Source organism: Sus scrofa, chromosome 15 (assembly GCF_000003025.6).
Source record: "Sus scrofa isolate TJ Tabasco breed Duroc chromosome 15, Sscrofa11.1, whole genome shotgun sequence".
NCBI lineage: Eukaryota > Metazoa > Chordata > Mammalia > Artiodactyla > Suidae > Sus > Sus scrofa.
The window spans coordinates 83,177,030-83,190,965 of record NC_010457.5 but is presented as its reverse complement, the minus strand read 5'-3'; the positions used below and the strand labels follow the sequence as shown (position 1 = coordinate 83,190,965).

The 13,936-nt window shown below is 36.8% G+C and overlaps 1 protein-coding gene across 3 annotated transcripts in view; it reads right to left on the bottom strand.

The window, feature by feature from the left end:
- The window catches only part of AGPS (alkylglycerone phosphate synthase), a 139,843-nt gene that overhangs the window by 94,940 nt on the left and 30,967 nt on the right, over positions 1 to 13,936 (bottom strand). For all 3 annotated transcript variants that reach the window (XM_021075128.1, XM_003359569.5, XM_021075129.1), the window contains exons 2-3: positions 10,761 to 10,850; positions 350 to 440 (exon numbers count right to left, since the gene is read on the bottom strand). In XM_021075128.1, the coding sequence (XP_020930787.1) occupies positions 350 to 440; positions 10,761 to 10,850 (181 nt within the window). The remainder of the gene's footprint in view (positions 1 to 349; positions 441 to 10,760; positions 10,851 to 13,936) is intronic.

The following is a 13,936-nucleotide window of genomic DNA, read 5'->3' as shown; positions in this document are numbered from 1 at the left end:
CCCTAGCCTGGGAACCTCCATATGCCAAGGGTGTGGCACTAAAAAGCAAAAAAAAAAAAAAAAAAAAAAAAAAAAAAGAAGAAGTTTGCCAGGTAAATTTCAGATAAATTCTGAAATTAGGCTCTACATCTGTGATTTAAAAAAAAAAAAAAAATCACCCCAGAAAGCCTAACAGGCCAATATAACTAGTAAACTTCTTAACAAAAAAAAAATGACAAATGTATTAAAGCAACTAAAACAAATTACAAAGATTAAGTCTAATTAATTTGAGAATAAACATACACAAACATACACACAAAACACATACACACTCAGTTAAGCATACTAGTAACCGTTCTTATTTGCTTACTTTAGAGGTAGTTTTATGCTCCAGACTTACTCCAAGGATATTTTCGATCCACTCTCTAAAAGTTGGCAAAATCATGCCACTAAGAGGATACCTAAGATATAAAGAAGATAAACATTAGAGTAAAGTATCTTCATTTAAATTCAAATCTTAGATTCTGTTTCTAGTAATGGTCAAGTAGTTCCTACCAAGCCAACCTTCTCAAATATGAGCTCTGGACAAAAACAAAACAAACAAAATGCAGCTATTTAAGGCACTATAGATAGCCCCAAAACTGGCAAAAATAGGGGTAAAGGGGTATGATAAACTTGGAAGAAGGAAACAACCCTACATGAGTTTCTAATTTTGTTTAATTTTTAAACAGGTTTTAGCCTGAGGGAAAGCCCCAGCCCAAAAAAAGAATGAATACAGAAAACCTACAGCCTTTTTGATGTTTGCAGTGAACACAACATCTGGAAAGAGTACAGAAAAATCATGCAAATCTAGGAGTCAGTCATAGAGGGACCTATGTATAAATTCTGTCCAAATGTCTGGGTGACCCTGAATTACACATGTATGGAGCACACACAAAGCAGCCCAGCTAAGCTTAAAAGAAAGGAACAGATAATTCAGCTGTTCTTCAGAAGAACATAAAAGAGTTCTCATCGTGACTCAGGGGAAATGAATCTGACTAGCATCCATGAGGACGCAGGTTCAATCCCTGGCCTTGCTCAGTGGTTAAGGATCCAGTGTTGCCAGGAGCTGTGGCGTATGTAGGTTGCAGACGCGGCTCGGATCCCACATTGCTGTGGCTGTGGTGTAGTGTAGGCCAGCTGCTACAGCTTTGATTCGACCCCTATGCTGGAAATCTCCATATGCCATGAGTGCGGCCCTAAAAAAAAAAAAAAGAAGATAAAAGAACACAGAGTTTCTACAACATATCATTAACGATATCAGAGTTACACTTCAAAATTACTAGACATGAAGAAACAAGAAAGTGTACACAGGGAACTCTACCCAATATTCTGTGATAATTTATATGGGAAAATCTGAAAAAGAAAAAAAATTAAATAAAATTCTTAAATAAATCTTTACATAAAGGTTGGCAAAACAAAAATGACAGTGGAAAGAAAAAAAGAACAAACACATTTTAATCAAGTTCCTTTTTCATATTAAAAAATCAAACTGAAATGGGATGTTTAAAAGTGTTGTAATATCTTTTTCATAAATTTAAAGAAATTAAATTGAACGAAAGTATAAGACATAGTTAAACAACTTAAGATAGTTATTCAGCATATAAAATTTTCTTCATTTTAGCTATGGGTAAAAGTAAACACTGGGAAGCTGGTTTAGCCTAACACATATGCTACTATGCATTAGTAATGTCCTACAAAAAGGCTAATTTGGAAATACTAGGTTTTACTCCTGGGCCCTTATATTTTAACTGTACAACTACTTTATGTGGACATAAATATCCAAGAAGGAAGTGCACATAAGGATTTAAAGTGACTAAAGAGAAAGTGACTCTCACTAGGACAGTGCACAAAGGCAGCAAAGTTATCAGTGTTTGCAACCATCTATCCTTAGAGTGTGTTCCACAATTATTAACCAATGTAATAGCCTTTTATAAGATAAAACTTTTAAACATGCCACTGAAAGTACAAAGTACAACAACCCAAACATATTTGCCCCATTTAATCACTAACTTGTGCTTTGAAAATGCCAAGTAATGTATAACACCTTTAAAGTCAAAGAATAATGGCATTTTTCAAAATTTTAGTTTATAGAAAACCAGAGCACGAGCTCTAAAGTACCATCTGCTGCTGCTTAAACCTAGGAGGTCTCAATTCATCTATATTTAGAAGGCATAAGAATGGCAAGATTATAAACCTAGAGATTTTATAAACTGACAAATTACTAATCTATTCAAAAAATATATTGTGTTCAGGGAAAAACTTACGATTTTTCCATGACATACATAATTGCTTCTAGCTTAATGGTGGGGTTTGAAATGTCAGAGTGACCCTCCCCAAAATACATACAATCAACCACGCTTACTTATAAAAATTTCCTACCTTTTCAATGTTCTTTGGTTTAGAAAGAGGAGAACCCCCATAAATTTTCACTGAGAGTCACTCTTAGTTTCTGACACCTAAGGATTTCCCTTTCTTTCTTTCCAGCTCTGGAATATTTCTTTTTTGTGGTATTTTATCCATGTTTTCTATGTGGTTATAGAGGGCAAAGGGTCTGTTTTGTTCAGTACACTAAAATGCCACAATAAATTCTTTCTCAAGAATTTCAAAAGCTGTCCTTAAACAATCTAATATTATTAATACAAAACAGTGAATTGATACTGTTCAGCCAAATCAGTATTTTCTTATACTCATCCTTTCTAGGCACAAATTCCATTTTCTCTTCTAGGAATATCACAAACTAATGCTTCTACCCTTTGCACTTCCATGGAATAAGAGGAACTTTTTTCATAGGATAACTTTTTAACAATATGACTAACTACTATTCTGTCATACAGATTGTAGAAGGCTTTTGTAAAGTGCTTCCAGAGATGGGAGACAGAATAAGATCAATACAATGGATTAGTATGGTACCTTGTTAGCAGGGATAATACAAACAGTTGAAGAATACTGTTTTTAACTTCAACTTCCCACTGCACAGGTGACCTTAAGAAAGCTATTTAACCTCCTTCAGCTTCAGTCTCCTAATTATTTCCATCCATTTAGGGTTATTTTAAGATAACTCAGTAGGAACCCAATTAGTAATAGCTATTATTATCTTAAAGAATATTTGTAAATGTTTCCTGATTTTAAAAAAATCAGAGAAATCTACTAGTTCAATCATTAACCCTAAGAAACTAGACTAGATATAGAGAAAGCTATGATCCAATTCAATGCAGTTTATTATCCTATTTGTGGCAAGGTAATGGTGCTTCTGGAAGCACCAAAATGAGAATTTATTATTATTTAGTTATTTGGTTTTGCCCCTTTTCAAAAAACAAAGATGCTATACTTTTAAGGTCCAAAGAGACAGAAATGAAGCCCAAATATGTGAGGAGAGAGGAAGTTGGTTTTGTCACTCTCTCCCCCTCAGAAGATTTTGTAAAGCTAATCTCTATACAGATAAGTTTCTACTGTATTAGACATTATTCTATTTAAAACATAAAGCAGGAGTTCCCGTCATGGCACAGTGGTTAATGAATCCGACTAGGAACCATGAGGTTGCGGGTTCGGTCCCTGCCCTTGCTCAGTGGGTTAACGATCCGGCGTTGCCGTGAGCTGTGGTGTAGGTTGCAGACGTGGCTCGGATCCCGCGTTGCTGTGGCTCTGGCGTAGGCCAGTGGCTACAGCTCCGATTCAACCCCTAGCCTGGGAACCTCCATATGCCACGGGAGCGGCCCAAGAAATAGCAACAACAACAACAACAAAAAAAAAGAAAAAAAAAAAAAAAAAAAAAACCATAAAGCAGTCAACATCAGAGCACTGGTAAATTTAATTTTAACTAGAAATTCCTTCTATTTGAATTACACAATTTCTCAACAAGCCTCCACCAGTATGCTGTCCAGCCATGCTAAAGGATAGGAATGAGACTGCAGATAAGATTTATTTTTCCTATTAAAAAGCAAATGTAGGAGTTCCTGCTGTGGCACAACGGGATCAGCCATATCTTGGAAACGCTAAGATGCAGGTTTGATCCCCAGCCTAGCACAGTGGGTTAAGGATCTGGTGCTGTTGCCCCAGCTGTGGCATAGGTTGCAATTGCAGCTTGGATCTGATTCTGGCCTGAGAACTCCATATGCCACGGGGCGCCCCTCCCCCACAAAAAGCAAATGTAAAATGTACATATTCACACCTTCATTAAAATTAGTTACTAATTACTATGACTGAGGTTTTCTTTCAGGTACAAAGTACTAACTAAGTTTTAAAAAATGGAATAAGGAGTTCCTGTAGGGCTCAGTGGGTTGAGAATATGACATAGTGACTCCTGGCCTGGAAACTTCCATATGCCGCAGGTGTGGTCATAAAAAAAAAAGGTAAATTAAATTAAAAAAAAAAACCAGAATGAATATGTTGTGAAGAAAAAGAATTTGGAGTTCCTGCTTCTGGAAGCACCAAAATGAGAATTTATTATTATTTAGTTATTTGGTTTTGCCCCTTCTCAAAAAACAAAGACGCTACATTTCTAAGGTCCAAAGAGAGAGAAATGAAGCCAAGTATGTGAGGAGAGAGGAAGTTGGTTGCAAAGAAAAAGAATGTGGAGTTCCTGCTTCTGGAAGCACCAAAATGAGAATTTACTAATATTTAGTTATTTGCAGCTCAGTGGTAACAAACCCAGCTGGTATCCATGAGGATGCAGGTTCAATCCCTGGCCTTGCTCAGTGGATTAAGGATCCTGCATTGCCAAGTAGATCAAAGATGTGGCTCAAATCGTGTTGCTGTGGCTGTGGTGTAGGTAGGCAGCTAAAGCTCCAATTCGACCCTTAGCCTGGGAACTTCTATATGAAAAAAAAAAAAAAAAAAGACTCCAACTACAGGGTCATGGGTCCCATCCTTGGCCTGGAGCAATAGGTTAAAGAATCCTGCATTGCCACAGCTGCAGTACAGGCCCCAACTGTGGCTCGGATTCCATCCCTGGCCCAGGAACATCCATACACCGCAGGTGCACCAACTGAAAAAAACAAAACAAAACAAAAAAAAACACATGACATACAACGTAAGTATTAAAAATAAGTATATTAGTGGAGAATTAAGATGGAGGAATACAAGGACTGGAGCTCAACTTCTCTCCTAAAAACAACAAAATTCACAACTAAAGGCTGAGCAATCTCCACCCAAATGGACTGGAAACCTTAAAAAAGATACCCTACTCCAGAAGAAAAAGAGGAGGCAACATCAAGAGGTAGGAGGGGCAATTTCACGATATAAACAACCCCATACCTCCTGGGTAGGAAGCTCCACAGACTAAAAACTAACTGGTTCACAGAGACTCACCTACAGGAGTAAGAGTTCTGAGCCCCACATCAAACCCTCACGTGCGGGGATCTGGCACTGGGAGAAAGAGCCCCTGGAGCATCTGGCATGGAAGGCCAGTGGGGCTTGTGTGCAGGAGCTCCACAGGACTTGGGAAACAGAGACCCCATTCTTAAAAGGCGCACATGGACTTTCACGTGCACTGGGTCCCAGGGCAGAGTGAGGTCTCCATAGGAATCTGGGTCAAACCTGACTGCAGTTCTGGGAGGACATCCTGGGAAAACAGGGGTGAATGTGGCTTGTTGTGAGGGAGGGACATTGGAAGCAAAGACCTTGGGAATATTCAGCAACCATGCCTTTCTCTGGAGGTGGCCATTTTGGGAAAATCTGGCCTCACCTGTCAGTCAGCCCTGAGAAGCCCCAGGGCAAACAACAATCCAGGTGGGATCACAGCCCCACCCTCAGGAAACAGGCTACCTAAAGACCCCTCAGGCACACAGCTGCCTCTAATCCCATCCAGAGACTAAGCCTCACCCACCAGAGGGATTAGAATCAGCTCCACCTACCAGTGGGCAGGCATCAGCCCCTCCCATCAGGAAGCCTACTGCAAGCCCCCATACTGACTTCAGCCACAAGGGGGCAGACACCAGAAGGAAGAGAGGCTACAACTCTAGTATCTGTAAAAAGGTCACCACACCAAAAACCTATAAAAATGAAAAGACAGAGAACTATAATTCAGATGAGGGAGAAAGGAAAAACCCCAGAAAATCAGCTAAGTGATGAGGAGATTCTCAGCCTCCAGGAAAAAGACTTTAGATTGTTGATGATAAAGATGATGCAAGAATTGGAAATAAACTGGAGGCAAAGATGGATAACTTACAGGAAACACTGAGCAAAGAGATACAAGATAGAAAACTTAAACAAGAAGAGATGCAAAATACAATAATTGAAATAAAATATTCACTAGAAGCAGCTAACAGCAGAATACAGGAGGCAGAAGAATGAATAAGTGAGGTGGAGGACAGATTAGTGGAAATTACGAATGCAGAACAGAAAAGAGAAAAAAGATGGAAAACGAAGAGAGTCCCAGAGATCTCTGGGACAACGTTAAATGCACCAACATCTGTATTATAGGGGTGCCAGAAGGAGAAGAGAGAGAGAAGGGGACAGAAAAAATATTCCAAGAGATAATAGCCGAAAACTTCCCTAACATAGGAAAGGAACCACTCACTCAAATCCAGGAAGCACAACGAGTACCATGTAAAATAAACCCAAGGAGGAATACACTGAGACACATATAAATCAAACTGACCAAAATTAAAGACAAAGAGAAAACCCTGAAAGCAGCTAGGAAAAAAACAAGTAACATACAAGGGAACCCCAATAAGGTTATCAGCAGATTTTCAGCAGAAACTCTGCAGGCCAGAAGGGAATGGCATGATATACTTAAGGTGATGAAAGGAAAAAACCTCCAACCAAGATTACTCTACCCAGCAAGGCTCTCATTCAGATTTGAAGGAGAAATCAAAACCTTCAAAGATAAGCAAAAGCTGAGAGAATTCAGCAACACTAAACCAGCCTCACAACAAATCTAAAGGAACTTCTCTAGGCAGAAAAGAAAAGGCCGCAACAGGGAACAAAAATTCCACAAATGACAAGGCTCACCAGTAAAGGTATATATACAGTAAAGATACGAAATCATTCATGCACGATTATACCACCAAAATCAGAAATCAAGAGAAGAGGTGGGTACAAATGCAAGACACTGGAGATGCACTTGCAATTAAGAGAACAACAACTTAAAACAATCTCATATACATATAGACTCTTAACAGCAAAACCTCAGAATAACTGCAAACCAAAAATCTACAATTGATACACAAACAAGGAATCTCTGGAGAAGAAATATATCTCATAGTAAATAAGTGCATAATCCACCATGAAGGGGGTCATTTGACATCATTCTTGGAATGCTGAAGTCTTCTTTCATCTGATTCTGATTTCCTCTCCATCAAAGAATTTATGATAATTATGATTAAATAATGCCACTGTACAATTAAATAATACAGTTCTACAATTGTATTATTAACCATTTCTCTCCATGGTACAATGTAAGTTCTATAATGTCTTGTTTATCACATCACCTAGAATGGTGTAATGCCTATATTGAAGAATCAATAAGATGTAACAAATTGTGAAGACATATTTATATAGTTACACTGTTTTTTAATCAATTTATGCACTTTATATTTTACTTATTTTCAGAGGGTGTATTATTTTTGTTATTCTTACCAGTTAAGTTATTCTTTTTATTATGCTATATAAAATATTTAATGGTAATAAGGCTTTCTTCTTTATAAATTTTAGTTGCATAATACACACAATTTTAATATAACGCTAATATTTAAAGAAAAATTGAAATGTAATAGATAATACTAAATAGTAAAGATGAAAGCCATACAAAATGGGATAAAGTATAGAATAAATTTCCTATTTGTCTCAGCATATTTTCCATTCCACTTCTCCAGAGGGAGTCAATCTCTTTCTTAAGATCCATGATATAATAATCTGTGTGAATGTAATTGTGTTTAAATACATGTATTTTATTCTGTAAAAAAAAAAAAAAGTAAAATCTCAAAAAATAAAAAAAATAAAAATAAGTATATTAGTGCCTAATAGATATTAAGTCAAAGTGCAATACTGGAACATATTTATGAAATAGCCAATCCAATTTTTTACCTAGTCTCAATTTTTAGTTTCTTTTTAGAGTCATCATTCAAATATTGTGTATTTATACTTGTTGTCCTTTCAAGTTATATAAATATTCAATAGACAAACCCAAAATACCAGCTTCTACAGGGTCAGTATTCTTAAAGTAAAAACTCATTTTATAATTCTGTCTGCATCTGGATCCACAACTGCCAAAGCAATTCTGAAGAACAAAAACCAAGCAGGAGGCATAACTCTCCCAGACTTCAGGCAATATTACAAAGCCACAATCAAGACAGTGTGGTACTGGTACCTAAACAGACATATAGACCAATGGAACAGAACAGAGAACCCAGAAATAAACCCAGACACCTATGGTCAATTAATCTTTAACAAAGGAGGCAAGAACATAAAGTGGGAAAAAGACAGTCTTTTCAGCAAGCATTGCTGAGAAACCTGGACAGCTGCATGCAAAGCTAAGAAACTAGAACACACCCTCACACCATGCACAAAAATAAATTCAAAATGGCTTAAAAACTTAAATATAAGACAAGATACCATCAAACGCCTAGAAGAGAACATAGGCAAAACATTCTCTGACATCAACCTTATGAATGTTTTCCCAGGTCAGTCTCCCAAAGCAACAGAAATGAAAGCAAAAATAAACCAGTGGGACCTAATCAAACTGACAAGCTTTTGCACAGCAGAGGAAACCAAAAAGAAAACAAAAAGACAAGTTACAAAATGGGAGAAAATAGTTCGAATGATGCAACTGACAAGGGCTTAATCTCTAGAATAAACAAGCAACTTATACAACTCAACAGCAAAAAAGCCAACAATCCAATTGAAAAATAGGCAAAAGACATGAATAGACATTTTTCCACAGAAGATGTATAGGTGGCCAACAAGCACATGAAAAAATGATCAACATCACTGATTATTAGAGAAATGCAAATCAAAACTACCATGAGATGCCACCTCACACTAGTCAGAATGGCCATCATTAGTAAGTCCACAAACAACAAATGCTGGAGAGGGTGTGGAGAAAAGGGTTCCCTCCTTCACTGTTGGGGGGAATGTAAGCTGGTACAACCACTATGGAGATCAGTATGGAGATACCTCAGAAATCTATACATAGAACTACCTTATGACCCAGCAATCGCACTCTTGGGCATATATCCAGACAAAACTTTCCTTAAAAAAGACACATGCACCCGCAAGTTCATTGCAGCTCTATTCACAATAGCCAAGACATAGAAACAACCCAAATGTCCATAGACAGAGGACTGGATTAGGAAGATGTGGTATATATACACAATGGAATATTACTCAGCCATAAAAAGAATGAAATAATGCCATTTGCAGCAACATGGATGGAACTAGAGACTCGTACACTGAATGAAGTAAGTCAGAAAGAGAAAGACAAATACCATATGATATCACTTACATCTGGAATCTAATATAAGGCACAAATGAACCTTTCCACAGAAAAGAAAATCATGGACTTGCAGAATAGACTTGTGGTTGCCAAGAGGAAGGGGGAGGGAGGAGAGTGTGGGGAGCTTGGGGTTAATAGATACAAACTATTGCCTCTGGAATGGATTAGCAATGAGATCCTGCTGTGTAGCACTGGGAACTATGTCCAGTCACTTATGATGGAGCATGATAACATGAGAAAATAGAATGTGTACATGTATGTGTAACTGGGTCACCATGCTGTACAGTAGAAAAAAAATTGTATTGCAGAAATAACTATGAAAAAATAATAATAAAAAAATAGTAATAATAATTCTGTCTGCACCTGGAATAGTAACAATACAAATCTTCTATAGAATCTAATCAGCACATTATCAAAAACATTCCTGAATGTTAACGTTATCACACAAATAACTGGTCTTTCTTCATCATTTCTCCCTAATATGTCTCAGAAAACAAATTTTTAAAATAGTATTTAGGAGTTCCTGTCATGGCTCAATGATTAATGAATCTGACTAGGAACCATGAGGTTTCAGGTTCGATCCCTGGCCTCGCTCAGTTAGGGGATCCAGTGTTGCTGTGAGCTGTGGTGTGGGTGGCAGACTTAACTTGGATCCCGTGTTCCTATGGCTCTGGTGTAGGCCAGCAGCTATAGCTCTGATCAGACCCCTAGCCTTGGAACCTCCATATGCTGTGGGTACGGCCCTAGAAAAGACAAAAAAAAAAAATAGTATTTATATTCACACAGCCCTTCCATAATGTTCACCTTCCTAATAGCCCAATGCAAATTAAGTTCTCAGTCTTAAACAGGGAGTTACTCGAACAAGCCAATGGCATGAGGATTGTATGGTGGGCTAACTGTAGATATTATAGGATCCTGATTCAAAAAACTACCTATAAAATGACATTTTTGAGACAATTTGAGAAATGTGAAATGTGAACTAGATAATCAGATATTATAAAATTTCTGTTATTTGGGGAAGTATGATAAAAGTATTGTATTCTTCATTATATTAGGTCTTTACTTTTTTTAAGAGATACAAACTTACATTTACATACTTACAACTGACATGACAATGTCAGAATTTGATATACCACAGGAAAAGAAAAGCAGTTATGGTAAAATGTTGACAACTTTTCAACCAAAAGGGAAGAAATTACACTCTCCTCTCTATTTCAATGTACGTCTATTGTTTAACATGTTATATTTGTTATTTATGTTTAAATTTTTTCATATAAAGAAAAGAAGTAAAGAATAAACCAGTTACCTTTTCCCAGTAAACTCAACTTGTCCTTTCTTATTGAAGAAGAACTTGGAATCATTATATCCCCATCCATTCCATTTCATAACTTCTTGCCTAGTAAGCAGAAAAATATATATTAATGAGATCTATATTAAACTTCTTAAAACTAAACATAGTATCAATGACAGTTATTAACTTTCACATTTAAAAGAAAAACTTATTCTACTAATATTATGTTGCTTTAAATAAAATGAATATATACCAAAATGTCTATGTATTAATACTTCTAAATATAGGATCACTCTGTTGAGCAGCACCTGCTTCACAAAGGGCACTAACCACTAAATTTAATGCATTGAAAAGAAAAAGGGCAAAAGAAGAACAAAGGAGAAAAATATTTTTAGATTAGAAATATGCTTAATTTCGTACATGTTACTGAGTTTACATTACAGGACAGCCTAAAAAGTCTGCAAGTAAAACAAAATTCATTTGAATAGGAACAAATTTTTGTAAATGTTAGAAAAATCACAATTATTAATCTTCTGCTATGATGAAAAAGACCAATTTACAAAATAAGTTCACTAGCAGTGACAATACTAGTAGTAGACACTTTTAATAAAGTAGATTAAAAATTTGGAGTTCCTATCATGGCTCAGGGGAAACAAATCTGACTAGCATCAAAGAGGACACAGGTTCAATCCCTGGCCTTGCTCAGTGCGTTAAGGATCCAGCATTGCTGTGAGCTGTGGTGTAGGCTGCAGATGCAGCTTGGATCCTGTATTACTGTGGCTGTGGTATAGGCCAGTGGCTACAGCTCTGATTCAACCCCTAACCTGGGAACCTCCATATGCCGTGGGTGCAGCCCTAAAAAGACAAAGGAAAAAAAAAAAAAAAAAAAAAACTGAACACTGGGAAGTTCCCTTGTGACACAGTGGGTTAAGGGTCCAGGGTTTTATGCAGTTGTGATGCAGACTGCAACTGCAGCGCAGGTCCAATCCCTGCCTGAGAACTTTTACATGCCATAGGCACAGCCAAAAATAAAAAAAAATCTGAATGTGGATTTACAAACATTCTAAATCCTTCAACTTCCATGTAAATATCAACATCTATCTTGACCTACCCATTAACATTAATAGTTAATGACCATACCAGTTTTCAGTGTTCCAAAACAATGTTATTTTCAATCATTTCCATGAAAATCAATGACTCACTCATTCAATTTTACACATTATGAAAGAATCAGATAGGTCTAGACCCATGCAGCACACAATAAGCAACCACACTGAAGTACTGTGTTAGCATTTATTATGTATTTTAGCATAGTGCTCTAGTACATCTGGACTATTGAAACCTACTGTAAATCCAATAATGTAGTTTATGATGAAAATAGTTGAAGAAAACTTTTCTCTATGGATAAAGTTATTTGCTGCATTAAAATTTCAAAATACATCCCAAGAAAAAAATCTGTAACTGTGTGGTGATGATTGTTAACTAACCTTATTACGGTGATCAATTCACAATATATATAAATATCAAGTCATTACTCTACACACCTGAAAGTACTATTACATGTCAATTTTATTTCAATTTTTTTTGTTGTTGTTTTTTAGGGCCGCACTGCAGCATAGGTAATTCCCAGGCTAGGGGTCGAATCAGAGCTATAGCTGCCAGCCTGTGCCACAGCCACCACAACATAGGATCCAAGCTGCATCTATGACCTACACCACAGCTCACAGCAACACCGGACCCTTAGCCCAACTGAGTGAGACTAGGGATTGAACCCGCATCCTCATGGATACTAGCTGGATTTGTTTCCACTGTGCCACAAAGGGAACTCCTTACTTCAATTAAAAAAAAAAAAAAAAAAAAAAAAGCCAAAAGAAACAAAGATGTACTCACTGAGAAGTATTCTAATTCTCCATAATTCTCAAGGAAGAAAATGACAACTGACAAGCAAACCTTTTATTACAATCATAATTCCCTTCCAGTTCAAAGACTTTTCAAACAAGGAGAACACTAAAACAATGAACCAAATACAGTCATTAACTGTGTAATGAAATCCCCATGTATACATAAAATTAAGAAAAAAGAAACTAGAAATGCTCTCTTTAAAATTAGTTTCAGAGTTCCCCAGTAGCTCAGCAGGTTAAGGATCCAGTGTAGTTACTGCAGTGGCTCGGGGTCAACCTCAGCCTGGGAACTTCCACTTGCTTTAGGCGCCACCAAAAAAAAAAAAAAATTAGTTTGTTATCAATAAATACTATAGTCCCTATACAAAAACAAACTGTAAAACACCTTAAACAGTATCAAATCCAGAGCATTGGAACTGTAGATGAGCCTGCTTTAAAACATTGCTCAATGTTTTCTTCTAATAATCACATTCCAGTTGCAGTATGCTGAAAAACAAAGAGATTTACAAACTTAAGACTCTTGAACTTAAATTGTTGAGTTGGGTAATAAAGAACTTCAAAATTCTGCCTAAAATATGGGCCTTGCCATATTAATACCAACTATTAGAGGCTTTCCAGAAGTTGAAATGCAGGCATTTGTAACACATTTGTATCTCCAAAAAAAATGCAATGTTGCTTAAATAGTGTATAGTAAAAATCTAAGTTACCCCCAAACGAATCTTCTGACATTTTCTTTTTTTGTTTTTTGCTGTTTTTGTTTTTTAGGGCTGAGGCTAGCAATCTAATCCAAGCTGCAGCTGCCGGCCTACACCACAGCCACAGCAACATGGGATCCGTGGGATCCAAGCCACGTCTGTGACCTATACTGCAGCTCAGGTCAATGCCACATCCTTAACCCACTGCTAGGGGCTAGGGATCAAAGCCACATTCTCATGGATACTAGTCAGGTTCGTTACCCACAATGCAAACTCCCAAGACTTTCAAAGTACCCCATATGTTAAATAAATAGTAGGCAAATTTCCTAGGCTTCCGGTTTTAAACTTTTATATACACGTATCCCCTCAAATTACTAACATTTTCTATGACTGTTAAACACAATTATGTGATTATATTAAGCTTTAACTTCTTATATAGAAGAATGTAATGAGTACACTAAGGGGCATCATAGTACTAACATTTCAAAAATTAGAGTAAAACTTTACATGGTCATAGAATTCTAAAGCTACAGAGGTTCTCAGAAGCCATTCAGTTCAATTGCTCATTTTTCAGATGAAGAAACTTGTACCCAGA